General features: G+C 41.4%; 2 protein-coding genes across 3 annotated transcripts in view; one reads left to right on the top strand and one right to left on the bottom strand.

Moving 5' to 3' along the window:
* The window catches only part of LOC310856636 (macrophage mannose receptor 1-like), a gene marked incomplete at both ends in the record, with an annotated part of 29,693 nt that extends 29,204 nt beyond the window's left edge, over positions 1-489 (bottom strand). Inside the window, one exon of the mRNA XM_083762107.1 lies at positions 402-489. Coding sequence (XP_083618233.1) covers positions 402-489 — 88 coding nt within the window. The remainder of the gene's footprint in view (positions 1-401) is intronic.
* A 22-nt stretch (positions 490-511) lies between these two features.
* LOC310855289 (retinoic acid receptor RXR-beta-A-like) lies at positions 512-22,025 on the top strand. 2 transcript variants are annotated; one of them, XM_083760236.1, is made up of 11 exons: positions 512-664; positions 4,679-4,843; positions 6,182-6,335; positions 8,319-8,498; positions 10,350-10,507; positions 11,885-12,014; positions 14,328-14,454; positions 15,671-15,712; positions 17,319-17,410; positions 17,792-17,897; positions 19,601-22,025. In XM_083760236.1, exons 2-11 carry the CDS (start codon positions 4,715-4,717, stop codon positions 19,746-19,748), a joined length of 1,266 nt encoding a protein of 421 aa, XP_083616362.1. In that variant the 5' UTR covers positions 512-664; positions 4,679-4,714; the 3' UTR covers positions 19,749-22,025. The 2 variants fall into 2 exon arrangements, with proteins under 2 accessions (XP_083616362.1, XP_083616361.1); XM_083760235.1 differs by having other exon boundaries at positions 10,347-10,507.
* The last annotated feature ends 5,896 nt before the right edge of the window (positions 22,026-27,921 follow it).

Genomic DNA, 27,921 nt, shown 5'->3' with positions numbered 1-27,921 from the left:
CCATTTCGCCATGCCTGCCTCGGGTATGGGCACTGATGACGCGGGGGAGAGAACACGCCCACAGTGTCCACTGCGGGAATCAAACCCAGGACCTTCTAGCTGTGAGGCGACAGCACTACCGGTGCCACCCCTTTTTTTCTAACTGTATATTTGATTATTTTTATTTTGCAATTTGCATAGATGTGTGTATTTGTATGTCTTTAAATACATATTTTTGATGAATTGAAAGTGGAGGACCCTGATGAAAACAAATCTTTAGTAATTTTTCTGGTTTTACACTTATTTTTGTATTTACCTGTACCTTCCTTGGAGTTTGGACTGTACCCATTCTGCAATCTGTTAATAACATTTTCAATCAATCAATCAATCAATCAATTGTATGTAAGTTTTGAGAGTGTCACGTGACAGGAGTGGTGTGGTGGTGGTGGGTGGTCCCATGAGACATTTTGGCTCCAGCAGGGGGACGCTGGCCTGGCATGGAGCCAACATGGCGTCCATGTAGTGTGTAAACAACAACAGTATCGAGTCGAAATCAAGCTGGATGGATGCAGAGTGTGTGTCGGCCTCCTGGTAGCTCCTCGCGCACTCCGCGTCTCTGGGAATATTTTTTACCAATCCAACACCAGTAATGTGATTTCATAACGATGTACTGAAGGTGTGTCTGGTGAGTAAAGAACGTTGTTTTAAAAACCCGCACAGAAAGTGCCGATGTTTGCTATTTCTGTGTCCCGTGTAGCCCGACGGGCTAGCTCGCTAGCTGCACTACTCCCCACAGCTAGCAAGCTAATGTTAGCTAGCTGCTGTAAAGTAACTAAGTATATTTACTAACGTAGGCTACTGTATTTAGTAAGTACGTAGTATGTAAGTAGGCATTTCTGCGTTTACTGGATTATATCCAATTGTCAGTGCTTTTACTTCCACCCCACTACATCTCAAAGGCAAATATTATATTTTGATTCCACTACAATTATTTGGAAACTTTAGTTACTAGTTTTCTTTGTAGATTTTGATTATTGCAACACATAATATTCAGCCATATGCATTTCGACCATTTGAAAATGGCAGATCTACAAGCTGCGACGCATTGTGAGCTTGTAGATCTGCTATTTTCCAAAGATTATCTTAGACATTTCATATATTGGAAAACTTGAAATGGGACATTCTGCACTATGAGTACTTCTACTTTTGGTACTTTAAGTATATGTTGATGCCAATACCAATACTTGGTACTTTTACTCACGTACATTTTAAATTCCGGACTTTTACTTCTAACAGAGTATTTCTACATTGCAGTATTGATACTTTTACTTAAGTAAAAATGTGAGTGCTTTTTCCACCACTGGCTAGCTGTAGCTAGCTAGCTGTACACACAGCGTTAGTTAATGACGGGGTGCAGCTGGCAACATGCTACTAACTAGTTCCGTAAAAGTGTGCGTTTATTTATCGATAAAAACAAAGTGTTTGTTGATTACGTCGAGCGAGCTAGCGTTGCATCGAATTAAACGCTGGTGTGTGTGTGTTAGCTTCGTGCTAATGTTGCTAATGCTAAACCTAACGCGCTGTTTTTTTACGAGCTCGTTGTGGCACGTTTATCTGGACAACACACACAGAGAGCAAGGCAACTAACGTGTTGTTTTATTGAGTCGTGACTCGCTACTAACCTTTCTTTATCTTTTCTTTATTTTTAAATGGCCGTCGTAGTGCATACGAATTAATTATTGCTGGACTGGTGTCAAATAAGGTTTCATGTATTTATGCGAGTCCAGGGCATATATGCCACTTGTATTGATATTGATACTGTCTAATACATTAAACACCTCCTTAAAAAACAAACACAATTGTACCCCCAAAAAATGGTTCATAATTTTGTCAGGTCACATACAACGCTATTTTCTCTCGAACGAAAGGCAACCTTACAGTCTATGAAGGCAACAAAAAAATGAACAGATCTACAGAAGCTAACACAACATCGGACACACTAATAATAATATCTGGGATCTATATAGCGCTTTTCAAAGACGCTTTACATGTGGTACTTCAGTTCATTGCCATGATGTACACAACACTAGATATGATAGAAGCAGCCAGGCTACATGAGAAACATCTGTACAGCAACATTAGATTTTTTGAGGGGCCTCCTATGTCCAGCTTTGAGGATCTGTTAAAACACAAACGTTGAAGACAAAAGTGTGTAAACACAAACATTGAAGACAAAAGTGAGGACACAAATTGTGATTGGCCAGAATGAGATGATGTATGATGATAAGAGTGCACTCACTTCACACGGGTGGGATTTTTATAATGGGGTGAATATAGAGTTTCAATACCCATTGACAGCCCATTGATTAAACAACGTTGCTGCATTATGTTCAGATTCGAAACAGGTGGTAAGCAGGGCCATTCAGTGACATCCGACAAGCGCTTCCAAACTCCCAACACTAAGAAAAAATTATCACCGCACAGAATGTCTTGACAGAAAGTAGCTCACTGTCTACAGTGGATTTTTATGAAGCATAGATAAGAATAAAGATAATGCTTGCCTTACAGCCATGTTGGTGAGTTTCACGTCGTTTAATACAAGCACATTAGAAATTTCTATTTGGATTAATGGGCTGTCAATGGAGGCTATTGCAACTCTAGATTTCATTATATAGAGATTCCACTGTTATGTTCTTAGCTTACGCATGTTTCTTGAATACTACTTTTTATGTATGTGATGTATTGCCATGCTTTTTGTTCTTGCCTAATGTAAATCGCTCTCGTGTCTGCCAAATGCCTAAATTGTAGATTCATCCCATTATTAAAAAAAATCTAGTGTTGCAAATTGCACCTATCTTTACAGAAGTGATATAAGGCGCCAGGCTTGCAGTAGCACCATACTCGAAGCAGGCTAGCAGGGTTGTATAATAAAAATATGTTCTCTCAATGTTCCCGTGTGTGTATGAAACAAGGATCCATGCTTTCATTTTTTTTTTGCAAGGAGAAACGCCTACTGCAACTGCAAGGGCGAAATCAAAAGAGCACCAACACACATTTACCCCACCACAAACACCACACCCACCCACACACACACACACACACACACACACAGACACACACACACACACACACACACACACTGGTTATGGCTTCACATTAACCCACATTAAGGCTGGTTCTACAAATGCCTTCTAAATCAGTAATTCTCCCACATTCACACACCATTTTAAAATAAGGCAGATGTAAGGCACAATGTGCCGCACTGCAAGCTTGTACATCTGCTATTTTTGAATAGCCAATGCAAAACAATTAAAATGACACCAGCTTTGTATGGGTTAATTATTGGCTTCACATCAAGCAAGGAAAGGAAGAATAGAATATGGGATATGTGAAAAATGAAAACGATGCACAGAGAGATGAAGTTTTAAACAAGAATAAATTATTCATTGGCACAGATTTCAATGAGGTTGGAAATGAAAGGAGCACACAAATCATTCTTAAGGTGGAGCTATTTCTTCCAGAAATCACCTCCAGGCGAATGACTAAATGTGTCTTGATTGTGAAGGTCCAAAAAAACAAAAGAGCTTCAGATAAGGCAAGGAATGAAGGGGTATAAAGTGGGTTAGGTTTTCGATCATAAGTCAAATAAAGGCAAGACGATCACACAGGTTTTCTCTGTTTTCAACTTTATTGTCACATGCATAAAGAAGTGGCTGAAATTATCTTTCGTAGAAGAAGTTCTCCTCATTGGTTACTATACTTTGGTCCGACATGCCATTGGTCTGATCGACTACCTACCCCAAACCCTCACCCTAACCATAACCGCAAGCACGGGGCAGCACACCTAAACCTAACCCCAACCCTCTCCCGAGTCGGACCAATGCTCCTTCGAACCAATGGTATGTCGGACCAAAGTATGCCTCCCCTCCTCATTTGAAGTAGTTTTCAGGAAAGGGAGTAGTAGAGATAGACGGAACTAGGAAAACAGGTCCGGAATTGAGTATCTCGAAACATCTTTGTCTCCATCGTCAAACAAAATACAAAAGTAGCAAATATACAAGCTTGAAAGAGCTTGTTGATCAACTGCTACTTTTTCTATTTTGGAAATCTAGACATTTTTTAACAGACCCAACTGAACTGCTGCATTCAGTGCTGCAAGTCAGTCCGGCTGAGATAACATTATAAATCTTATGTAATTTAAGAAATACTGCATATGGAAAATGTTATACCTAACATTATTATACCACTGAACCAGCAACAACATTTGAACATAATGTTCTCTTTGTAATTTTTCCCAGCCAAGTATGCTACATACAAATCTGGCATGCTGTTACAATGTAATATAGATTATGGCAGTGTGGCAGGTGTAGCAGACTACGCTACACTAATACTGTACATCACAGCGCTGTAGTCTGCTACACCTGCTGCCTCACCCACATACATCATGCTGTGGCCAACAGCCCCTCCACTGCGCTCCATAAACGAGCTATTCCTGAACCACCTCTGGCCATTCTGCAGTGCAGAATGGCCAGAGGTGGCCAAGTGCTTTGGCCAAATGCCTTCCAAACTAATTCTGCCGACCAAAATATTTGACCGTTATAAACCAGCTATTAATTTTGTCCTTTTTGTTGTCTCTTCTGACCTCAGAGTGTCGTCCCACAGACAGGTGGTAGATTAACAGTGTCTCTTCTGTCCTCAGATTGTCGTCCCACAGACAGGTCTCAGATTAACAGCCATGTCCTCACAGCAGAACATCAGCTCCGCCTCCAACAGTCCCACCACCACGCTGGGCTCGCCCTTCTCCGTCATCAGCCCCTCCCTGGGCGGCTCCCCCGTCGGCTTCGGGCCCATCAGCAGCAGTCAGGTGAGGAGATGTTTTATATCGTAGCTACCGGGTGGAATAACCATGTGTTATTCATTCCATTCAGATCTGAAGCTGATTCTACAAATGACTCCTAAATCAGTAGTTCTCTTAACCTTTATTGTATTTCAAAAGCTCACAGCGTGGCAAGACGTGGCTTCCCTGTGAGCTCCTTATCTGCTACTTTTGAATAGCCAATGCTAAAATCTAAAATGACACGGCCTTGGTTTGATAGGTTAAAAATAAAATGGTGGAAATATCCGCTCTGAAAGCTCACAGCAACACTTATTCTCTCCACCAGCCGAAGGCATGGGGAGAGTATGTTTTGCACTCCGTCCGTCCGTCTGTGTGTCCGTGTGTCCGTCCGTCCGTGACCAGCTAATCTCAGCCACCGTTAACCCGGTCGATGCCAAATTTTGCACACACACTCCCTGGATGCCAACCATGAACCTCTGCCCCAAACTTTCCAGAACGGCCTGTTATAGCGCCACCAGGAGGCCGCTTTGTGCAAAACAGGTTTTTGCACAGCACACCTACAGATTTTGTCCAAACATCACGCAAATTGGTACACAGTCTCTCTAGAGCCATTCAACCAAACCGGTCTTTCATATTTCTCACACTCCATCCTGATTGGTTAAGATTGGCTTCCAAAGTTCACAGGAGTGCTCAGTTTCAAACAAAATGCTGCAAATCATGAACACATCGCGTGATTTCCGTGAAATTGTGCACCCACATTCCCACTAGGCCGAGGACAAAATGCCACATGAACAATTTCAACTCAGCCTCAAGGTGGCGCTATAACTGGCCCAAAAGTGTTTTTACCTCTAACTGCACGGATCTGTGGATAACCTGGTGGAGACCTGTGCCCAGAAGGGCACTTTTTCTAGTTTTGTGTGAGACTATTGTATGATGATGAAGTATATGGGTATGGGACGGGTATATGATCCTGTCGGGAGCGGATGATATCGTTACGTCATGTTGTAGTATTGTTTTGTAGTCGACAGGCAGGAACAACGGGGCGGCAACTTCCTTTTCCCTCAAACCGATTTTTCTCAATAAAAGCTACAGGCTACGAGAGCTTTTATTGAGAAAAATCAGTTTGTGGGAAAAGGAAGGACTTTACAAATGGAACCAAACGGACACGCAAGTGTTGATTTTGATTATAAGAACAAAGTGTTCAGCTACATGGTTCCGGATGGAAGCAAGTGCATGCATACTATTGCCGAAACCGCAGTAGAGAAACACACACACACACACACACACACACACACACAGATATCACAGTGTGTACGATTGCAATTCAAAGCAGAGATGTTTGTCCTTTGTCTCCATATTGTACAGATCAATTCTTCAGTGTCTGTTTCGGCAATGCACGGCATCAGCAGCTCTGAGGACGTGAAGCCGCCGTTTGGCTTGAGGCCCATGTCTGCTCACAGCCCGGGCATAATGCTCTCACAGAAGAGGCTGTGTGCCATCTGTGGGGACCGCTCCTCTGGTGAGTGAGGCCAATTAGAGCGATGTTGACACATTTATTTAACAATCCACAGACGGTCTTAACAAAGAGATTTCAAGTTTGCTTTTTTTTTTTTTTTTATCCATTTATTTTTTCATGAATTAATCAATAAATAGTGCAAATCGTATGTGTCAATCTAAATAAATAAATCGCTTAAACTAAATGAGTTGACAAAAACAAGCATAACTAGAATTACCAGATAGTATAAGAATGCATCAGAATTTCAAAGAGTTCATCTTATCTAATGCATGGCAATTACTCCCCAAGTTCATAATATTACCTAGTGGGAGTATTAATGAGAGCGGGCAGGATAACAACTTGAACCCGAAAATCGCAGATCGCTTGCAGGATGTCCAACTATAGTCAACACAATGTCTAGCTGGGTGAAACACACATGCAGGGTTTTTATGGCTCTATTCTTAACGTTACATCCATGCGCAGCTTTCTCCAACATTTGACTTTAGACAGGACATAATACCCTTTTAGCTATATAAAATACCTCACAAGTCTTTCTCAGAGGAAGTCCCTAGTTGTGTGGTTATAATATAAATATTAATTCAATCATACTGTAATTACACAAATATGAACTAATTATTCTTAAAGAAAGAAAACAGACTCCTGACTTGGGCTTGGTGCTCTTCACCTTTTCTGTTGCATATTCTGTAATTACATGATCAAATAAAATGAGAGGTGTTCATTTATGTGAAAGGAATGAAGCTGCTCCTTATGGGCTGTATCAATGTATTATTGAGACCATTATAATTCACACACATGATGAGTTAACTGTGTGCCTATTTATACATCATTCTGTTGTAATAACTTACGGTTAAGTATGATCCGTATAATACAACATAACCTATGAATCCCAATACAGCCTGTTCTGTGACTACAGGTGGTGCAGAACAAGCCTGGTTTCTACCTCGTCGCACAGTGGTGTCACATAGTTAACATGGGCGATCTACAAGACCAGGGGCTTGTAGATCGGCTCTGTTGTTGGTTGTTGGCTTGTAGCTTCTCCTCCCGGAGTCTATCGGCTGCGTTCAAACTTCAAAGCGTACTGCATTTTGATGCCACGCAAAATAACAATGTCTTGAAATATGCAAGTAGACTTGCAGCATTGCAGAGAAAGCATGAAAGAAATTGATAATTTAGTGGTTAAGTAAAAAACGGTTTGACCGCATCGTTTGTGTTTCCAGGGGTGTCACGGCAGATCATCAACTATCTACCTACCATTCCCTCATTGACCGCCATGTAGCGGTGGCTTAGTGTGGCGCAGGCCGCCATGCATTAGAAGTCAATGAGCGTTTTGGCCGGAAACCGCTGAGTCAGGAAGTAAAAACCACACCGTTTTAAAGCAGATTTGCATGAAAAGGAACGATGATGTCGTGTGGTGGTTCTTCAAAGGTTAGTGAAATCTAGGCAGTCAACGGGGCATTGCGATTAATTATTTCCGCAGTCAAACTGTTAAAAAAGGCGTGATAAGGCGTCATCGGCGGGGATGTACATGAAAATAGGCGTCAAAAGGCGATTTTGGCCACGGGCGAGTCAACAAAGCATTAAATTTTTTGGACTCTGTGAATCGTGGGTGATTGACAAGTGCACTAAGTACACGTATGCAAATACTGACACCATCTTTTGTTTTCTTAACAAGTGCTCTGACAGAAGTAGGCTAGGCAACAAACTGATGCAAAACTCGGAGGTGCAGCGCAATCACAAAGCAGAAACCAATGTAATTTTTTAAATATAAAGTAGAGCCGGCGGCTTGTGTATTTAGGTTAATAAAAAAAGGGCCAAATGTTTCTACTAGAGATGTCCCGATACTGTATCAGTATCGGCCCTCATTTGTCATTTCGGGCCATATCTTACGTCTAACATCGTCTTCTGTTGTTTCTAGGTTGAACTAATTCTCCTCTACGGAGCCTCAATTGACATCTTCACTAACCTTTCAATTCCTCAACGTTGTAGGGAAACACTACGGAGTGTACAGCTGCGAAGGCTGCAAAGGCTTCTTCAAACGCACCGTGCGCAAAGACCTGAGTTACACATGCAGGGATAACAAAGAGTGCCTGGTGGACAAGCGCCAGCGCAACCGCTGCCAGTACTGCCGCTACCAGAAGTGCCTGGCCATGGGCATGAAGAGAGAAGGTACAGTAGCAAGGAGCTGGGCTGGGGCACTGATTCTCCACGTGGGCTCCACAGACGTCCAGCATATTATTAGTTCATAGTAGATCTTGTAGATCTGCTATTTCTGAAATCTGAAAATACTAATTTGGGGGTCCCTGCCGTGAAAATGTTTGAGAAGCACTGGGCAAGGGTTCATGTTGTAAGGACGAACCAGGTCATTGTGGCTTGTGGAGGCTTGTTTTTACCATGAGCTGACCAAGGAAAGAACACAACACAACAGGAATGTTTAGGAGGGGAAACCTTTAATACCTGAAGTGTCCTCACAGTAGCTGTTCAACTGAAGCCAACTCGGAGATGGGATATTGTTGTTTAAATGGCTTGGCTCATTGTCAGCTACACCGATTCCAAAATAACCTAATTAACATAGTTAGATAATTGAGCTGAAATAGTACTGGATTTGTGCTTTTGTAATGCATTGGTGGGGGTGGCTTTTAGGTAGAGATTGGGCTAGATTTATGTAACTAACCCCTTGATCTTACTTTTCCTTGTTTTTTCTCTTTTTGTCCTCTTCCCTCCTCCCATAATGGTCCAAAATGAAGTGCTGCTACATTTATTGGTGATGAAAAAGATGAGGGGTTCATGAATACAACTGGAAATCTAGAACCCCTGTTCTAGAGAAAAGATATTCCATGTTCAGGATAGAATTGTAGACAAATTAAAACATGACTTCCATGTTACAAACGAGGGAACAGGCCACATTTCATTCAAAATAATTTGTTTAAAGTTGAATACAAAATATGAAGACAAAATGTCAAACTACAACATTAATAACAAAACTAATAATTATGTTAAAAAATAACCCTCATGGTGCTTAAGCTACATTCAAGACAATAGAATGTATTAACATGCTAAAAATACAACACCCCCCCCCCCCCCCCCCAAATAATAAATCATTAGTATGCTTGACGGTGGTATTTGTAAAAGTCATTATGCAAATACAAATGACTTACCAGTTTTACCAGTTTTAGTTTTAGTCTCATAGTTTGAATATCGTCTCTGCTGGGTGGAAACCTCATATGTCCAAAATTGTTACTTTTCTGGATTCAAATTTGAAAGCTTTTCGTGCCTCTAGATCTGCTACTTTTAATGTTTTTTTTGTGACTCTGTAGAATCTTTTAATGTTTTTTTAATGCTGTAGTATGACGTTAATTTACAAAAAAAAGAAGAAAGAAACATTGAATCTGGAGATAAGAGGTTTCTGCCCGACAGCAACAATATTCCTTGGCTGGGTTTTCTACAGTCTTGTTCGCAGTTCAGAAAGCAACTTAAAAAATAATAATTGCGATGAGTCTGGCTTGTCTCTTTGCCCATAGCGTCTCGTTTTTACTTTCCTTTTCCTTAAACCTAACCATAACCTGTGCGTTTCTTTTACTTCTGTCTTCATTATTTTGGATGAACTTCTGGCATTCCACAGCATACTTATTATTAACCATCATAAAATAACCAGCAACAGTCTATTCTTTTCTTAGTGATTAATCTATCAATTTCTTACACACACACACACACACACACAGTGCCTCTACAAGCTTGTAGATCTGGCTTTTTTGACACTTTTGAAATCTATTCTTTGTACCCTAAAATTGATTACCGGTATATTTTTTTAAATCAACAAAACCAGTTTGATTAGCCGTCACAACCCTAGGCTCTTCCCACTCTTTTATTTCTCTCTCATCTCTCTCATCTCATCTCCTCTCCTCTCACAACTCTTCCCACATTAACAACGGTGTTTTATTCCTGTGTGGTTCTTTCCCCTTCCCTCTGTAAACCACCTGTGTGTTTGTGCTGCCCTGGTGAACTTGGCTGCCACAGCAGTGCAGGAGGAGCGGCAGAGGAACAGGGAGCGAGAGGAGGGCCTGGAGTGCAGCATGGCCGTCAACGAGGAGATGCCGGTGGAGAAGATCCTGGAGGCGGAGACGGCCGTGGAGCAGAGGACCGAGCTGCACACGGACGGGGGCTCCAACGCCAGCTCTGTGAGTGGTCTTTACCCTCACAGGGCTCTGTATGGTCTTTACCCTCAAGGGCTCTGTGTGCTCTTTACCCTCACAGGGCTCTGTGAGTGGTCTTTACCCTCACAGGGCTCTGTGAGTGGTCTTTACCCTCACAGGGCTCTGTATGGTCTTTACCCTCACAGGGCTCTGTATGGTCTTTACCCTCACAGGGCTCTGTGAGTGGTCTTTACCCACACAGGGCTCTGTGAGTGGTCTTTACCCACACAGGGCTCTGTGAGTGGTCTTTACCCTCACAGGGCTCTGAGTGGTCTTTACCCTCACAGGGCTCTGTATGGTCTTTACCCTCACAGGGCTCTGTATGGTCTTTACCCACACAGGGCTCTGTGAGTGGTCTTTACCCACACAGGGCTCTGTGAGTGGTCTTTACCCACACAGGGCTCTGTGAGTGGTCTTTACCCTCACAGGGCTCTGTGAGTGGTCTTTACCCTCACAGGGCTCTGTATGGTCTTTACCCTCACAGGGCTCTGTGAGTGGTCTTTACCCACACAGGGCTCTGTGAGTGGTCTTCACCCTCGCAGCGCTCAGCTGATTGGCTGAGCACGGAATGTAATGTATAATAAGAGTGTGATTTTTGGAACATGGAAATGATTATGACCAAATAATTAGCGATTATCTCAAATAATTGCGATTAGACGATTATGTAATAATTGTGACAGGCCTAATTACATTCAGATTTCAGACGGTTAAAATAGGACTAAACTAAATGGTGTGTTATTCAAAAGACTAATACTCAATCTTAATTTCCTGTCAAACTTAACACTGTTTGCCAGCTTTTTATTGCATTTTTGAGTGGTGCAACCACTCCCTTACGGAGCTATGTGTGTGGCCGGAACCGGCCCGGCCCCCTGGGCGCATTCCTGGGTGTCTGGAACATGTTTGGGGTCATTTTAACATCTACTCAGGCTTTTGTGTTTAACTCCAGACAGCTTTTAACGTTGCCTTGATTCAGTATTTATTTTGTTGATATTCAATTTATTAAACTATTGCATCGCGTGCCACGCTTCGAGCTTGTGGATCTGATACTTTTGTATGACACTGACTGTAGTGTAGGGCATTAATAAAAAAAATCCCTATACAAGCTCAGAGCATGAGCTTGTAGAGCTGCTATTTGCTGAATGTTAATATGTCTGTTAATATGTCTATTAATATGACGTGGCCAGAGTAGGAACGCTAGAGGGTTCATGTGGTTAAAGCCCGGCTCCGTTTTAGAGTTTAATATAAACAATGTTTTATTATGATGTTTCTTTTCTATTTTGGAGGGAAAATAAGTGAAGGATCAGCTTTATGGGTAAGGGTATCCATTTGGATTGATGGTTGTTCTGTGCTTTGGTCTTTCAGCCCCATGATGCCGTCACTAACATCTGCCAGACTGCAGACAAACAGCTGTATGCCTTGGTGGAGTGGGCCAAGAGGATCCCTCACTTCTCTGAGCTGCCTCTGGATGACCAGGTCATTCTCCTGCGTGCAGGTAGGAGGCGCTCATTCACAACACAACAGCGTGACATGGTCAGGTCTGATTTTCAATTAACCCAGTGGTTTTCAACCAGTGGTCCGGGGACCATCAGTGGTCCCCAGTTAAATGATGGTGAGTTGGTAACCAAATGGACCCTTATAGATCTTTAACTGTTGCGAGTGTACAATGAAACCAAATGGACCCTTATGGGCTTACTTGGTTTCGTTTTACGGTCTCAAGAGTTAGAATAGAACTAATCAATTAGAGAATGTAGAAGAATTGTTGTTTTGATCAATGTTTGCCTGCTATCTCTCCTAATGGTACCACTACATTATGGAATTGTGGCAAAAACAACAAACAAAATATGGGTTTTGGGTCTGAGAGGCTAAATGATAAATCTCATCAAATGGTGGTCTGTGGCTCAAATGCAGAACAAATTATGGGCCTTGATATGAAAACGTTGTCCATTCAAACCGGGAAAGCATTTGTCATTTCAGATTTTGTGGTTGGATATTCAAAAATAGCAGATATACAAGCTGGTGCAAGCTTGTACATCTGCTATTTTGTAACATTTAAAAAAATCTTGTAAGTTTGGGAACTAGTGATTTAGGTTTGACACCGTAATGTGTTAAACCTTACATACTTAGTTGACCGGGGTGCCTCAAGGCTCTGTACTAGCTCTGCTTCTTTTAGTTCTTATTAATTGGACCCTCAGTCTACACCACATTTATTTGCCAAAAATAGCCGATATACAAGCTCACAACGCATCACAACAAGCAAATGTCAAAGCAAATTCCTATGTGTTTTACACAATGGCAAATAAAGGAATCTGAATCTGAAATGTAGATCTGCTCTTTTCGCCGAACTTTTGCTATTTCCAGATATCGTCTCTTTTGGCTGGAAACCAGGAAATCTCATATGTCCAAAAAACCAAAACTGTTACTTTTCAGGATTCAAATTCAAAAACAGATCGACAAGCTCGAGCTTGCAGATCTGCTACTGTTCTGTGTGAAGCTGTAGTATGATAACTAGGGCACTAATGTATGATGAAGCACAAAAGGTTAGAATATGGAGATAAGAGGTTTCTGCCCGACAGCCACGATATACAGAACTAGCATAAATTACCCTGAAGGGAAAACAAAATAATGCAGTAGGAATTGATGACAGTACAGCCATACACCATGCCTGGTAAACTCAGTGGCTGGACTTATTTTGCATCTCCTGTCCTCTTATTTTCTCCAGGCATAATTTATTTGTAAACCGCAGTATTTTGTTACTCCATGTTTATTGTACTGCGCGCACGAGAAGATCCCAAACTGTAATTTGTTTTGTTCTTGGAAATTACAGTACATGGTTAGAATTCTATAACAGGAGCTGAAGAACCCACGATACCGGTTAGATGGCTGGAGGGTCCTCAGGCTCATCTGAACCAGTGGTTCTCTATTTTTCTTCCCCCCCCCCCCCCTTATGTCAACATAGGATCTCCAAATTTACATGGGTTTGGCTGCGGATCTGAAAATCAGTTTCGCCCGGGGACACATGGCTGATGTATGAATGGGTTAAATTGGTTAACCCATTCAGGCCTGACGGCAAAATAAAAAAAACGTTCGCTCTGAAAGAATATATATTCAAAGATTTGTGCCGCATTTTTACGATTTTTCAAAAATAGCAGACCTACAAGCTACAAGTTATATTGTATCAACATATTCTACCATACAGATTGGACAAAATTCCAATGTATTCATCAACATAGTTAGTGCCACTTTAAACTCTTTGAGAACCAGTGGATGAGCCTGGTTGTTGTTGCTTTTTTATTAGATACTAATTATATATTCTAGGTGTTGGTGCTTTTACAATAAAAATATGTTCTAGATTATTTCTAAAACAGACATGTTGCAATGTGGTTCTGATCAAAACTGTTGTTTTTCATCATTGACATTTTATTTTATTTCGGAGAAGCTTTGACAAAAACTGTTGATTCTTGTGTGCTATGAAGACAGGAGGCAAAGTGTACATGAATTGTTTCTGATGCTCTTTACACACTCTGGCACAATGCACATGAACTGTTTCTGATGCTCTTTACACACACAGGCACAATGCACATGAACTGTTTCTGATGCTCTTTACACACAGGCATAATGCACATGAACTGTTTCTGATGCTATTTACACACACAGGCACAATGCACATGAACTGTTTCTGATGCTCTTTACACACAGGCACAATGCACATGAACTGTTTCTGATGCTATTTACACACAAAGGCACCAATGCACATGAACTGTTTCTGATGCTATTTAAATGTCCCTAATCCTTTTCCTTTGCCCAGGGTGGAACGAGCTGTTGATTGCGTCCTTTTCTCACCGCTCCATTGCTCTGAAGGACGGCGTCCTGCTGGCCTCAGAGCTGCACAGGGACAACGCACACAGCGCAGGGGTGGCAGCCATCTTTGACAGGTACATGCACCAAAGTTCAGTCTCCGACTTATTTCACTCTTTTGGATTCCATAGAAGCCAGCATGTGTTCTATAGAATCTACAAAAATAATAGATCTACAAAAATAGATCTACAAAATGATCTGCAAGCTCAGAGCTTGTAGATCAGCTATTTCCGTTTATTTTAAGACTAGAGCATTTGAAGTGGTCAAACTAGATCCAAAGAAAGGGTTCCAGTCCCGGAACTTGCAAAAATAGCTCTTTATTGGGTTGATGTTTCAGTCATTGGATGATTAGACCTTCATCAGGACAGACCAGGTTATGGATATTTCGTATAAAAGCAAAGGTTAAAGCCTCACCTGGTTGGCAATATGTTGAACGGCAAGATCAATGTTACTAAAACATAATTCTACATATTATGCTAATAGTTTAGGAAACACTGCTCGGAGGGGAAAGGAACTGGTTGGAATAACGTGCTCCTTCCACGCGCTACGTCCAACCAGGAAAACTCCCCCCTGTCAGGTGTAAAGGAGCAACTTGGACACTCAAGCATGAAGGAAGCATGAGTTAAGTCCGTTGCTCTCCCTAGGTTGGCGGAGGGTGTGTAGAGCCCAGGATCACATCACAGGATGATTGACACAGGGGTGAAAAATGGGTTACAAAATCGTGGGACAAAAAATATATATTATTAAAAAAAAAAAAGGAAACCCTGCTCTAGTGTGTGGGGCCATGTTTCACAAATTGCAGATTCGGACATGGCCTGGTCAGTCGCAAGTCTTTATTTTGCTTTAATCCATGCAGGAACACCGACAGAAACAACAACACTTTTCAGCTGCTTTAACTACTTTACAACTAGACCATACCTTATTAGTGGTGTCAACAACCTCGAGGCGCGTTGCATCGCTCAGCTTTCTTTTTTCCCCCGTCACAATGTATTAGTTGTTGAGAATGTTCACCTTTTGCCCAACATGGGGTCACCAGGTTAAAGTGGTTAACCTTTTTTCTTTTATCAGAAACATTTCCTTTTACATATTATGTTCTTATGGATGATCTATCTTTAAAACAACCAACAACCATGACCATTATGTGTCATGACTTGTGACTTGACAAATTTGACTGTTCAATGATGTATTATTATGTCTGTGCTGCTACATGGAGGGATGGGGTTGCTGCTGAACAAACCTTTTGTGTTTATGACGATAACCATCTTACCTTTCAACAAACTTTACCCAACACAGGGAGAGCGTGCAGAGTGCAGAGGTGGGCGCCATATTTGACAGGTAATCAATTCTGTCTTTTTTACAATCATTTATATTTTGTGTTGGCCGTTGGAATTTGTATTTATTTTTAGAACATTTTGATACAGTATATTACCACTTTGACCATTATTCTAACTTTTCTGAAATGAATGAATGCCTTACTTGATCATACTACAGTGTCACACAAAAGCATAAAAAATAGCAGATATAGAGATCTTTATTATATTTAACAACAATGTAAAAACAAAGAACAGTGGGGCAATCGCTACCAAACTGGCCCAGACCTCATGGAAAAAATGTGTAATGAGGAAGCTCCTCAAATGAACAAAGAAAAACATTTAAGGGTGCTATGACTCAGTGCACGGTTCACCAAGCATCTTTTGAAGGCAAGCAACAATGGAAGAGTGTCATCATACATGCAGCACATGTATGATGTGTTGCATGTCCTCGCTCAGGCAGCACATGTATGATGTGTTGCATGTCCTCGCTCAGGCAGCACATGTATGATGTGTTGCATGTCCTCGCTTAGGCAGCACATGTATGATGTGTTGCATGTCCTCGCTTAGGCAGCACATGTATGATGTGTTGCATGTCCTCGCTTAGGCAGCACATGTATGATGTGTTGCATGTCCTCGCTTAGGCAGCACATGTATGATGTGTTGCATGTCCTCGCTTAGGCAGCACATGTATGATGTGTTGCATGTCCTCGCTCAGGCAGCATGTTGACAGCCTCCGTTGTTCCTGGCCTTTTTCACATGTGGGTCCTTTTATCCCTTTCTTTTTGATAGGATGTTTTGTTATACACATGCTCCCCCCCCCCCCCCCCCCCTCTCTCTCTCTCTCTCTCACGCACACACACGCACACGCACACACACACACACACACACACACACACACACACACACACACACACACACACACACACACACACACACACACACATTTAAGAATGAAACTTTAATGCAATTAAACAATAGAAAAGACAGGTTGCTTGTCTTTCGTCTTTTGTCTGTCTATATTTGCTCTGTCTAGGCAAATATATACACACACACAAATGAGAGCAAATAGCTATTTAACATTCTGGCCGCCCACGGCGGAGAACTCCGTCCTATCAAATAATTACGCCCGACGCCAGGGACCGAGATTAATCCGAGACGGAACATTAATCGTTTGATAACAGAGCGCACCAGTCTACAGCCTGGGAGCATCTATTGGGCAACATTCAATGTATTGAATTAGTTTAGGATGTCATCCAAAGTTTTCCCCCTCCATTTTAATGGATGGGATAAAAAATCTAAACGTGGAAAAAAAGCTAATCTTTGGTCTGAGCTAGAACGCCAACATCAGAATAACGTATACTATTGATGAGGTGTGGTACGTTCTGTGTGATCTGGAGGCGTTTCAGACGTGTTTGGAGAGGCGTCATACTTCAATAATAAGCATAAATAGGCCGAAATATATCAAAGGGTATTAAAACATTTTTGAGTATGTAAGTCCTTTCAATGTAAGAGACCCACTTGCTAGCTGTGGAAATGTGCACAGCTTTGTAGCAATGTTGTTTTCCTACAGCTTCCCTTTACATATTTTCTCATTTAGTTTTTGTTTCTTTGTGTTTGACATGATTCAGGGTTCTTACTGAACTGGTCAGTAAAATGAGAGATATGCAAATGGACAAGACAGAGCTGGGCTGCCTCCGAGCCATTGTCCTCTTCAACCCAGGTAACTGATGATGAAAAAAACTGTGTGTGGGTGCGTGCGTGCAAGGACCAATAATAGTCTATTTTTTTAAGATTTGTTTTTGGCCTTTATTGACAAGTGAAGATTGCACGGAACGTGCACGCACATGCGTAGACTACTGTTATAATTACGATCTTCTCTGGCTCTTTTCTCGAAAACTACATTGCTGTCTGTTGTGCTGATCAGACATCCGAGGTTCGAATCTGATTTTTCATCACATCGTGATTGAAATAAATGTTTCTTGAGAGAGATAGCTAGCGTGAACTAATGCTAAACATTAGCCTTTTCTTACAATGGAGATCTGCAGTTCAAATATGATTTATTTTGGGGGGGCACGACCTGAAATGTGTTTTGCCTGTGCAGATGCTAAGGGCCTGTCCAACACCAGTGAGGTGGAACTCCTCAGAGAGAAAGTCTATGCATCACTGGAATCCTACTGCAAACAGAAGTACCCAGAGCAGCAGGGAAGGTAAGAGACCACTACTTGAAACGTAGTCCTGCCACAGCCTAGTGCACTTTGTTCTCAACATGTGGGTTGGGACTCGGGACCACCAGGAGGGGGGGGGGGGGGGTGTTAGATTTAAATAGTCACAGAATATTTATATCCGCTACGATCGATCCACTGATAATCACGGAGCCTTTTGCTGTGTCTTAGCGCGGGGGGGGGGGGTGTGTGTTCCTTTTTGTTATGGTTTGTTGAAAATGGCGGAAGTGGAACGCTACTAGCCTGGCTTTGGCCAGACGCATAACGTGGATTCACTCACGCCTCCTCCCCATTACAAGTCTGGACTTTGGCCCATAGGCAGAGAGTATGCGGATGCTGGAGAGATCATAAAATGTACTGGCCAATCAGTGACTGTGTTATAACTGCTGTCCATACAACAGTGAAAAGCAGCCAATGATTGGCCCATGTGTGAGAAAACGTGAGTGAATCCACGTTATCAGTCTGGCCAAAGCCAGGCTAGAACGCTACAGCAGCGGAGATAGTTGGATGGATGGGTAAGGATGGGTACATTTTATCATCTACTCAGGCTTTTGTGAGCATCCCAGACCGTTTTTTAAGTTACTCGATTTAGTATTTAGATATTTCATATTAATTTGATCAAACACGCCCCCTTCCTATACAAACCGATTATAACGTCAAACTCCATTTTAACCATTCATCGAAAAATGGATCGGATAAAAATGCTTTTTATTGAAGAATACGGAATGCACGGGTGCTTATACCTGCCTGTGCAAAATCCTAACATCCGTGGCCCTGCGATTGAGCACTTCATATTTGAAATAATCTGGACATTTATGTAGAATTTAACGTTTTAGCAAGGCACTCAAAACACATAGTTCCGCCAGGATGAGCCTCATTGTGAACCATGTCTGTTTCTCCCTCTAACATTTCCCTGTATTTTTAGTTTATTGAAATAATGTCATGGACATGTTTCCAGTGCATGGCCTACTTACTGCAGGCCTTGTTGACTAGATTTAGAAGAGAGTAGCTTTTGCTCCTGAAATGATCAATTATTCACACTAGCACTTACCCGTTGTGAGATATTTGCCCCCCCCCTTGTGGCCGTGGGGGGTACTGCGCCCGGGTGCGTTTGTAATTGACTAATAAATTCCTTAATAATCATTAATGTGTCAAATCGAAAAAAGGGCTTCGTTACGCCCTCCATATTCATATGGTCAATGCCTGTGTGAAAAGTGATTGGTGCAGGCAGTAAGGAGCTACGGCAGTGTTTCTGACACACAGACAGACACACATGCAGACAGACATTGTTAGAATTATAGTATGATGATGATGATGATGGGAAAATCTGTCGTATAAAAAGCAAGTCAATGGTCTGGCAGAGTAGAGTGGGTGGGGCTTAGCGAAGGGTCTTTTTGTGTCCTAGGTTTGGTGGTTATGTGTTTAAATTGTGTCCTACCTTTGGTGATGATGTGTTTAATGTGTGTCCTAGGTTTGGTGATGACGTGTTTAATCTGTGTCCTAGTTGTGTCCTACCTCTGGTGATGTGTTTAATTTGTGTCCTACCTTTGGTGATGATGTGTTTAATGTGTGTCCTACCTTTGTTGATGATGTGTTTAATGTGTGTCCTAGTTGTGTCCTACCTTTGTTGATGATGTGTTTAATGTGTGTCCTACCTCTGGTGATGATGTGTTTAATGTGTGTCCTAGGTTTGCCAAGCTCCTCCTCAGACTGCCTGCACTGCGTTCCATCGGCTTGAAGTGTTTGGAGCACCTCTTCTTCTTCAAGCTGATCGGCGACACGCCTATTGACACTTTCCTCATGGAAATGCTTGAAGCCCCCCACCAGTTGTCCTAGATAAGTGGGCGAAGCAGTACTGTGGTCGGGAGGGTGGGGGGTAGATAGATAGCTAGATAGATGTACAGTAGACGGACGGACGGACGGACGGATGGATGGATGGATGGGTGGATGCTGGGGGTCTCTGGGAATGTGCTGGAGTGGGACTGCACTTTTAGTTCTTTTGAAGATTCAGCGATATTGTCTCACTGCTGTCTGGGTTTCACTGTTTTCCAGTGCGCCACAGATTTGCTCTTTAGACCAAACCCAAGACTTGCCATGATCTATGAGGCTGGTGCTAACGTGTTTAATGTTAACTTCATGAGTAACTGAGATACAAAAATAAAAAAATGTATTTTTTAAAACATTTAATTGGAACCTTTTTTTAGTTCCCTTTCTGGCTTACTGGAGCTAAAAATCTGGGTATACAATTTTTATAAAAGAAAAAACAATGCTTTTTAGACTCCCCCCAAATGATATGCTTCTATTAAATGTCTCATGGTCCCCAGAACCTATTTTTTAAAATGAAAGTAGCCTGGATCATGGATATGCAATGAGGACGTATTTCCTTATTTTTTTTTATATGAGTTGTAATTTGAACCAGATATGACGTTGGGAGGGCGGGGTTATGAAAAAGTTTTAATGTCAATTCTTGGTAGAGTATATTACTGTACCAAGTATTAACTGTGTACTGTGTCCAACCATTGCTCCTAAGTGTGTTTGTATCCATCCTTTGAAATGATTTTAAAAGGAGAAAAAAACACACAAAACTAAAATACCTTGTGACAGTGAATCTGGGATACAAGACAAATGGGTGTTTTGCAAAACTGAACAAGGCCAGGCTTGTTTTGTCTGTGTTGAGTGAGGATTAGCTTTATTTGTCTGGTTAATATGCTATTAGTGTTTTATTTTACTTTGCTGTTTTGTAAAAAAAGAAAGAAAGAAGAAAAAAAAATCTAATCACTTTGCAGTTAATGATTAGACTGCACTGCACACTTGCTAATGTACTATTTTTTAAAAACAAACAAAAAGAAAAAACCTGATTAACCACTTGAGCCCTATTTTATGCTTTTCAAAAGCAGCGGGTAAAAATTGCCGATATTGTAGATCGGCAATTTCTTTCCGCTACTGTTGAAAAATGTTTGAATCTTCTTTTCTTTTTCTTTTTTAAATCTTGGCCTAAAATAGGGACGACCAGGGTTAATGTGGTTTTAATAAAAAAAAGACACGCTGCGCCGGCAAGCGGTAAGGCGTGTTTGTACTGTGGTGCTATTGGTGCTATTCCACAAGAGAATCTGAAACGTCATTGGGTGCAGCCGTTCACCAAGCTACAAACTTAAAAAGAAATTATGCAAGAAAACGAAAATCCCTCAACGTTAGAAGAAAAAAAAGAAATGTAGCAATATATGAAAAGACAAAAAAATGACAACTATACCGCATAAGCTCTCTCTCTCTCTCTTTGCCTGTGAAGCCGTTCAGGTTTTTTTCTTTTTTTTTTTTACTAAGTGAAATAATTTTCTGGTGGAAAGGGAATAACTCCAGTGTGTTAATTTATCTAAACAAGGTACTGTGCAAAATTGTTCAGGGAAAAAAATAATATATATATATATATATATATATATATATATATTTGAATAATAAACAAAGGAGATGGACACATTGTGTAATAATTATTGACATGCCCTCCTCACTTGTGTTCAGAGTTGTTTAGATCCAATCACATCTTGTACGTTCACACTGGATTCCCTAAAGCCTTGTTTATCCTCCCGTCGCACCACTGCGTCGCCTGGTGAAAACCTCCTAGTTTGGAGAATGGTGAATTTTCCCCGAGCGACGCCACCATGTGGGGCGGAAGTATAAATCTGGCTTAAAGAGTCATTCAAACTTAATCCTTCAGAACACTTTTGGCTTCTCTTTTTTTTGGTGCTCACTTACGCTACTTCTTTTTCCTGTTGGTTTATTTTGTTTTTTTCTTCCCTTTCCTTCCATTTTTAGATAGCTGTGTTTGTTCATCTTAACTGTTTCTGCCTAGTTTATTAAAAAAACAACAATCATGTACACATCCATGACACCTGTGGGCATATAGGAAAAAAAAAGTTAAAAAAGACCAAATATGAGTTCTGTATGACAAAAAAGCGTTATGTGAACATCCAACATCATGAAGTTGTAACTGAGCTGTCCTTACGTTGTTGTCATCCAACTCCATACGCTGTAGAAAACATTAGGTCGGTGAGTGTGAGTGACTTGCAGCATGGGTTGTGTGTGGACTAAAAAAGAAATAAAGAGGCTTAACTTTTCCCTTGCTTCTGACTTTTTTTTTTATTGATTATTTACAAGTTGCAAACAGCAAGTACAACTAGAAAAAGTGCTCCTCGGAGTGCAGATCTCTGCCATACCAGGTAGATTATTGATTAGTGTGGGCCAGCAATGTTCAGAATTCAGTCAGAAGATTTTGACAGTATGAGCTACAATTCAGGAGTTATGAATAAAGCATATTCATATAAATTAAGCCTATTAAATTGCCACCATGAGGCTGATTTAAAAAAAGGTGTATTGGTATTTTTTGTCAAGCTAGTGTAGTGTGCAAGCAAACGTTCACAGCAATTGGGGAAAAAAAAGCAGTTTGAATTGTCTGGAACCAGTGGCTTAGTGTGTTAGTACGCTGCCACATGATTGGGAGATGGTGAGTTCAAACCCCACTCCTGTCTTTACTTTTAAGACCAATTTCACGAGAAGAAAACAAACGAAAAAGCATTGTGAATTGTTTGTAACCAGTGGCTCAGTGTGTTAGAATGCTGCCACATGATAGGGAGATGGTGAGTTCAAGCCCCAATCAAGTCTTTACTTTCAAGAGACCGATTTACAGAGGAACAAAATAAAGAAAATGCAGTGTGAATTGACTGGAACCAGTGGCTCAGTTTGTTAGAATGCTTCCACATGATCGGGAGATGGTGAGTTCAAGCCCCACTCAAGTCTTTACTTTCAAGACCGATTTACAGAAGAACAAAACAAAAATAATGCAGTGTGAATTGTCTCGAACCAGTGGCTCAGTGTGTAGAACACTGCCAAGTAGCACAGAAAAGCTGTGATGAGTGGCTGTGCTTGTGATCCACAGGTCCCGGTTCAAATCCCACATTAGTCATGTGGCACTGTGACACTTTGCTTTGCACACTGACTTTCAGAAGAACAACTTTAAAGCAGCACAGAAATTCCCCATGATTGTGTGCCGGTAAATGGCCCAGAGGATAATTCAGATGATGTAGTATACCTAGTAGAAGTGTGCCGGTTCAAACCGGACATACTCCTACTATGGTTCAAATAGGAGTAGGAGTGGCCCAGTGGATAAATCATATTATAGCCATAGAATACCTAGTAGAAGTATGCCAGCCGACATACTCCTAGTAGGATGGTGCTGAGTAGGTAGGAGTGTGTGCAGTTAAGAGCCCTGGTGGATAAATAAGATAATATCCATAGAATACCTAGTAGAAGTCTGCTGCTTCAAACCCGACATAGGATGGTGCTGGTTCAAATCACCATCACCTAGAGTAGGTAGGACTGTGGGCTGTTAAGTGGCCCGGTGGATAAATCAGATAATATCCATAGAATACCTAGTAGGATGGTGCTGATTCAAATCATCACCTAGAGTAGGTAGGGGGTCGGGTAAGAGTATGCAGGGGCAGAGCAGGTTGAGGGGTAGATATGGTGTGAATAGGTGAGGGAGGCTCAGGTAGGGGTAGGGTAGGGGGAGAGCAGGCGAGGGGGAGAGCAGGCGAGGGGGGGGGGGGGGTCAGGTAGGCGGAGAGCAGGCGAGCTAGGGGGAGAGTAGGCGAGGGGGGGAGCAGGCGAGGGGGAGAGCAGTAGAGGGGGAGAGCAGTAGAGGGGGGGGGGTCAGGTAGGCGGAGAGCAGGCGAGCTAGGGGGAGAGCAGGCGAGGGGGAGAGCAGTAGAGGGGGTGGGGGTCAGGTAGGCGGAGAGCAGGCGAGCTAGGGGGAGAGTAGACGAGGGGGGGAGCAGGTGAGGGGGGCCCTCGCCTGGAACGATTTACTTTGAAATGTTTTGTAGTTTCTCAGTTATTTAACTTAAACGCCCAATGCATTCTTAATGGCAATAGCACAAACTTTGGCATTCTACTAGTCCTACATACTTACACCTATAGAAACCCCATTCCAACCTATTTAGGTTCATCTTATGGTTGCGTGGTGTGTCTGCGAGTGGGTGAGCGATGGAGCGAGTGAGTGAGTGAGTGAGGCTGAGGCTGTGAGCCACTGCTAGAATAGCAGTAAATGAAACTCAATAACTCTAGCATTAAACTTTAGGAAGAGTGGGATTTGAACATGAACTCTCTGTGCTGAATAACCCCTACTACACCATCACTCAGTAACATCTGCCTCTTTGTACTGTTGAAGCGATCTTTTGTATGTTAGCCTTCAGATAGTAAAGTTGAAAGAATCAAGAGTTGAACATAGAATCACGTTCATCAGAGTGTAATACCCAGGAATCGAACACAGGTCCCCTGCACTGAAGGCCAACATCTTAACCACTAAGCCAAAGCAACTGCCTATGGCTCAGGGGAGATATGAGACTTTTGAGGTCATCAGGCTGAGGCTGTGAGCCACTGCTATACAATAGCCTTCAGTTAATACACCTCTACATGTTCAAATCCCTGTTCTCCTATAGCTTAAGTTAAATAACTCATAAACTACAAAACATTTCAAAATAAAAAAGTTCCAGCATGTGTCTCCACAGTATGCTGAATGATAAAAAGTGTGAATGGAGTTTCTAGGTGAAAGTGATTTTTGACGTGCCAATGTCTGCCATTGAACCCCATTGTAAATTTGAAAGCACTATATTTCTAAAACTATGAAACATTTCAAAGATTCCTTTTCAGGCAAACATGTCCACCGTAAGATGAACCTAAGTAGGCCAGAATGGGGTTGCTAGGTGTAAGTATGTAGGACTAGTAGCATGCCAAAGTTTGTGCTATTGCCATAGAGAATGCATAATGTTTCTCATCCTCCGCAACACCCATTCTCATACACCGCTATACTTTTAAGTATGTTGCGGTAGAGAGAACGTCTGTTAATAATGTCAGATTGAATCCTCGTTCTTCATCATTTTGGACCATGGGCTATATATCGTACGGCATACTATAGAATGCCGTTTTTCATCATTTTTGAGGATTTGGAAAAAATGAAGAAAAAACGATGGGTTATAGCCCATTGTTTTTTGAATTTTTGAAAAAAAAATCCTTGTTTTTCATCATTTTGGACCATGGGCTATAGCCCATCGTTTCTTTTTTTTCCCTTTTTTTTATCCTTGTTTTGCATCATTTTTGACCATGGGCTATGGCCCATACCGTACGGCATACTATAGCACGCTGTTGTTCATCATTTTTGAGGATTAAAAAAAAACAAAAAAAACATGGGTTATAGCCCATCGTTTTTTGAATATTTTTTTAACCTCGTTTTTCATCATTTTTGAACATGGGCTATAGCCCATACCGTACGGCATACTATAGCACGCCGTTTTTCATCATTTTTGAGGATTTGAAAAAAAAAAAAAAAAAAACATGGGTTATAGCCCATCGTTTTTTTAATTTTTGAAAAAAAAATTAACCTCGTTTTTCATCATTTTTGACCATCCCACTGAGAAATAGCCGGCTATTAGACGTGCGTCTAAAAATGGGATAAAAAACGTCTAAAAATAGACGTCTAAAAAACGTCTAAAAATTGACGTCTAAAACACGTCTATTTTTAGACTTGTTTTAGACGTTTATAAACAGAACATTCAGGGTTCAAGTCTCCTGAAGAACATTTTCACTGTCCATCTAAATTCTAAACGGTTGGTTAAATATAAGTTCCCGATTGCACCTCACATGCCAGTGTGGCACAGGAGATAAACCGGGGCTTTATAAACAGAACATTCAGGGTTCAAGTCTCCTGAAGAACATTTTCACTGTCCATCTAAATTCTAAACGGCTGGTTAAATATAAGTTCCCGATTGTACCTTACATGCCAATGTGGCTCAAAAGATAAATCTGAGGTTTGTAATCCAAATGTTACTGGTTCAAAACTCAAACAAAACTAATACTCAACCAAAGCTGCAGTAATTTGAATTTTTCAAGGCTAGAATAGAAAATAAAAACTCAAAAGCACCAGGAGACATCTGCTGAATGCCCCAAGGTGCCTTGGCTCAATGGTGTGGAGCGCTTGACCCGTTGCCTCTGCTACAGACAGTTGGCAGGTTCAAGTCCCATGTCATCAAGGTGCTGGGAAGGACCATCGGGAGACGGTGCTCTCTCGTCTCTCCCCCTGTTTCCTGAAAAGTAACAGTTGGGGGTTATGTTTGAAAGAACCCTGTCCACCTAACATTTTACAGATAAGAATTCGGTCAAACGTTTACAAATAAAATAGCAATGCATTTTGGCCCAATGCATTTTGGCCCATCATCTGACAGAATAGTCTGTGTATTTGCATACTGGGCCCCGATTATAATCGTCGACAATGGCAATGTCATTTTTCTTGACTTTTGACAATGAAAAAACTACACACTATAGTATATTTGTTTAATAGTCGTCGCAAAAACCATGAACTATAGTTCATGAACAACCCATCATCTGACAGAATAGGTTGTGTATTTGCATACTGGGCCCTGATTGGTGGCCCAAAACTTGGTTGGAAAGTCCCTCTTTTATGTCTGGCTTCCAGGCCAGTTGGAAAAGGGCACACTGAGAGGTGGTAAGAGTATGTTAAATTGGACATTTTCATGGTAATAGGTAAGCTGGACAGGGTTCTTTCAGACATAAGCCCCAACCGTTACATCTCAGGAAACAGGGGGAGAGAGCACCGTCTCCCGATGGTCCTCCAGCACCTTGATGTCATGACATGGGACTTGAACCTGCCAACTGTCTGTAGCAGAGGCAATGGGTCAAGCGCTCCACACCATTGAGCCAAGGCACCTTTGGGCATTCAGCACATGTCTCCTGGTGCTTTTGAGTTTTTATTTTTTATTCAAGCCTTGAAAAGTTCAAATTACTGCAGCATTGAGCTGTAGGAGGAACAGGACATGAACATGGAATGTCTGTACTGATAGCCTGATGATTAGACCACTGCACCATCAGTCAGACACTCTCAGGCAAAGTCTCCTGGTAATTTTGAAGTGATCTTTTGTGCGTTAGCCTTCAGTAAAGTTTAAATAACACAGAATGATATTAATCAGATGTTTCTTAGCGCTGTTGAGGTCTTCTTTTGTATGATAGTGTAACAGCCGGGAATCAAACCCTGGTCTCGCACGTGGAAAGCCAACATCTTAACCACTACGACAATTAGAGTTTAGAGGTAGTCAGGCTGAGGCTGTGAGCCACTGCTAGAATAGCAGTAAAAAATGAAGCTCAATAACTAGCATTAAACTTTAGGAAGAGTGGGATTTGAACATGAACTCTCTGTGCTGAATAACCCCTACTACACCATCACTCAGTAACATCTGCCTCTTTGTACTGTTGAAGCGATCTTTTCTATGTTAGCCTTCAGATAGTAAAGGTTATAGCCCATCGTTTTTTGAATTTTTGATTTTTTTTTAATCCTCGTTTTTCATTATTTTGGACCATGGGCTATAGCACATATCGTACGGCATACTATAGCACGCCGTTTTTCATCATTTTTGAGGATTTGAAAAAAAAAAACAAAAAAAAACATGGGTTATATATAGCCCATCGTTTTTTGAATTTTTGAATATTTTTTAATCCTCGTTTTTTATCATTTTTGACCATTTTTGAAAAAAAGATTAGCCTTGTTTTTCATCATTTTGGACCATGGGCTATAGCCCATACCGTAAGGCATACTACAGCACACCGTTTTTCATCATTTTTGAGGATTAAAAAAAAAAAAAAAAAAAAAAGGGTTATAGCCCATCGTTTTTTGAATTTTAGATTTTTTTTTAATCCTCGTTTTTCATCATTTTGGACCATGGGCTATAGCCCATACCGTAAGGCATACTATAGCACGCCGTTTTTCATCATTTTTGAGGATTTGAAAAAAATAAAAAAAATGAAAAAAAAACGATGGGTTATAGCCCATCGTTTTTTGAATTTTTGAAGAAAAAATAAATCCTCGTTTTTAATCATTTTTGACCATGGGCTATAGCCCATACCGTAAGGCATACTATAGCACGCCGTTTTTCATCATTTTTGAGGATTA

Source organism: Protomyctophum parallelum, assembly GCF_964188405.1.
Source record: "Protomyctophum parallelum genome assembly, chromosome: 3".
Classification (NCBI taxonomy): domain Eukaryota; kingdom Metazoa; phylum Chordata; class Actinopteri; order Myctophiformes; family Myctophidae; genus Protomyctophum; species Protomyctophum parallelum.
The sequence above is the reverse complement of the archived record's forward strand: the minus strand, read 5'-3'. Positions and strand labels throughout refer to the sequence as shown.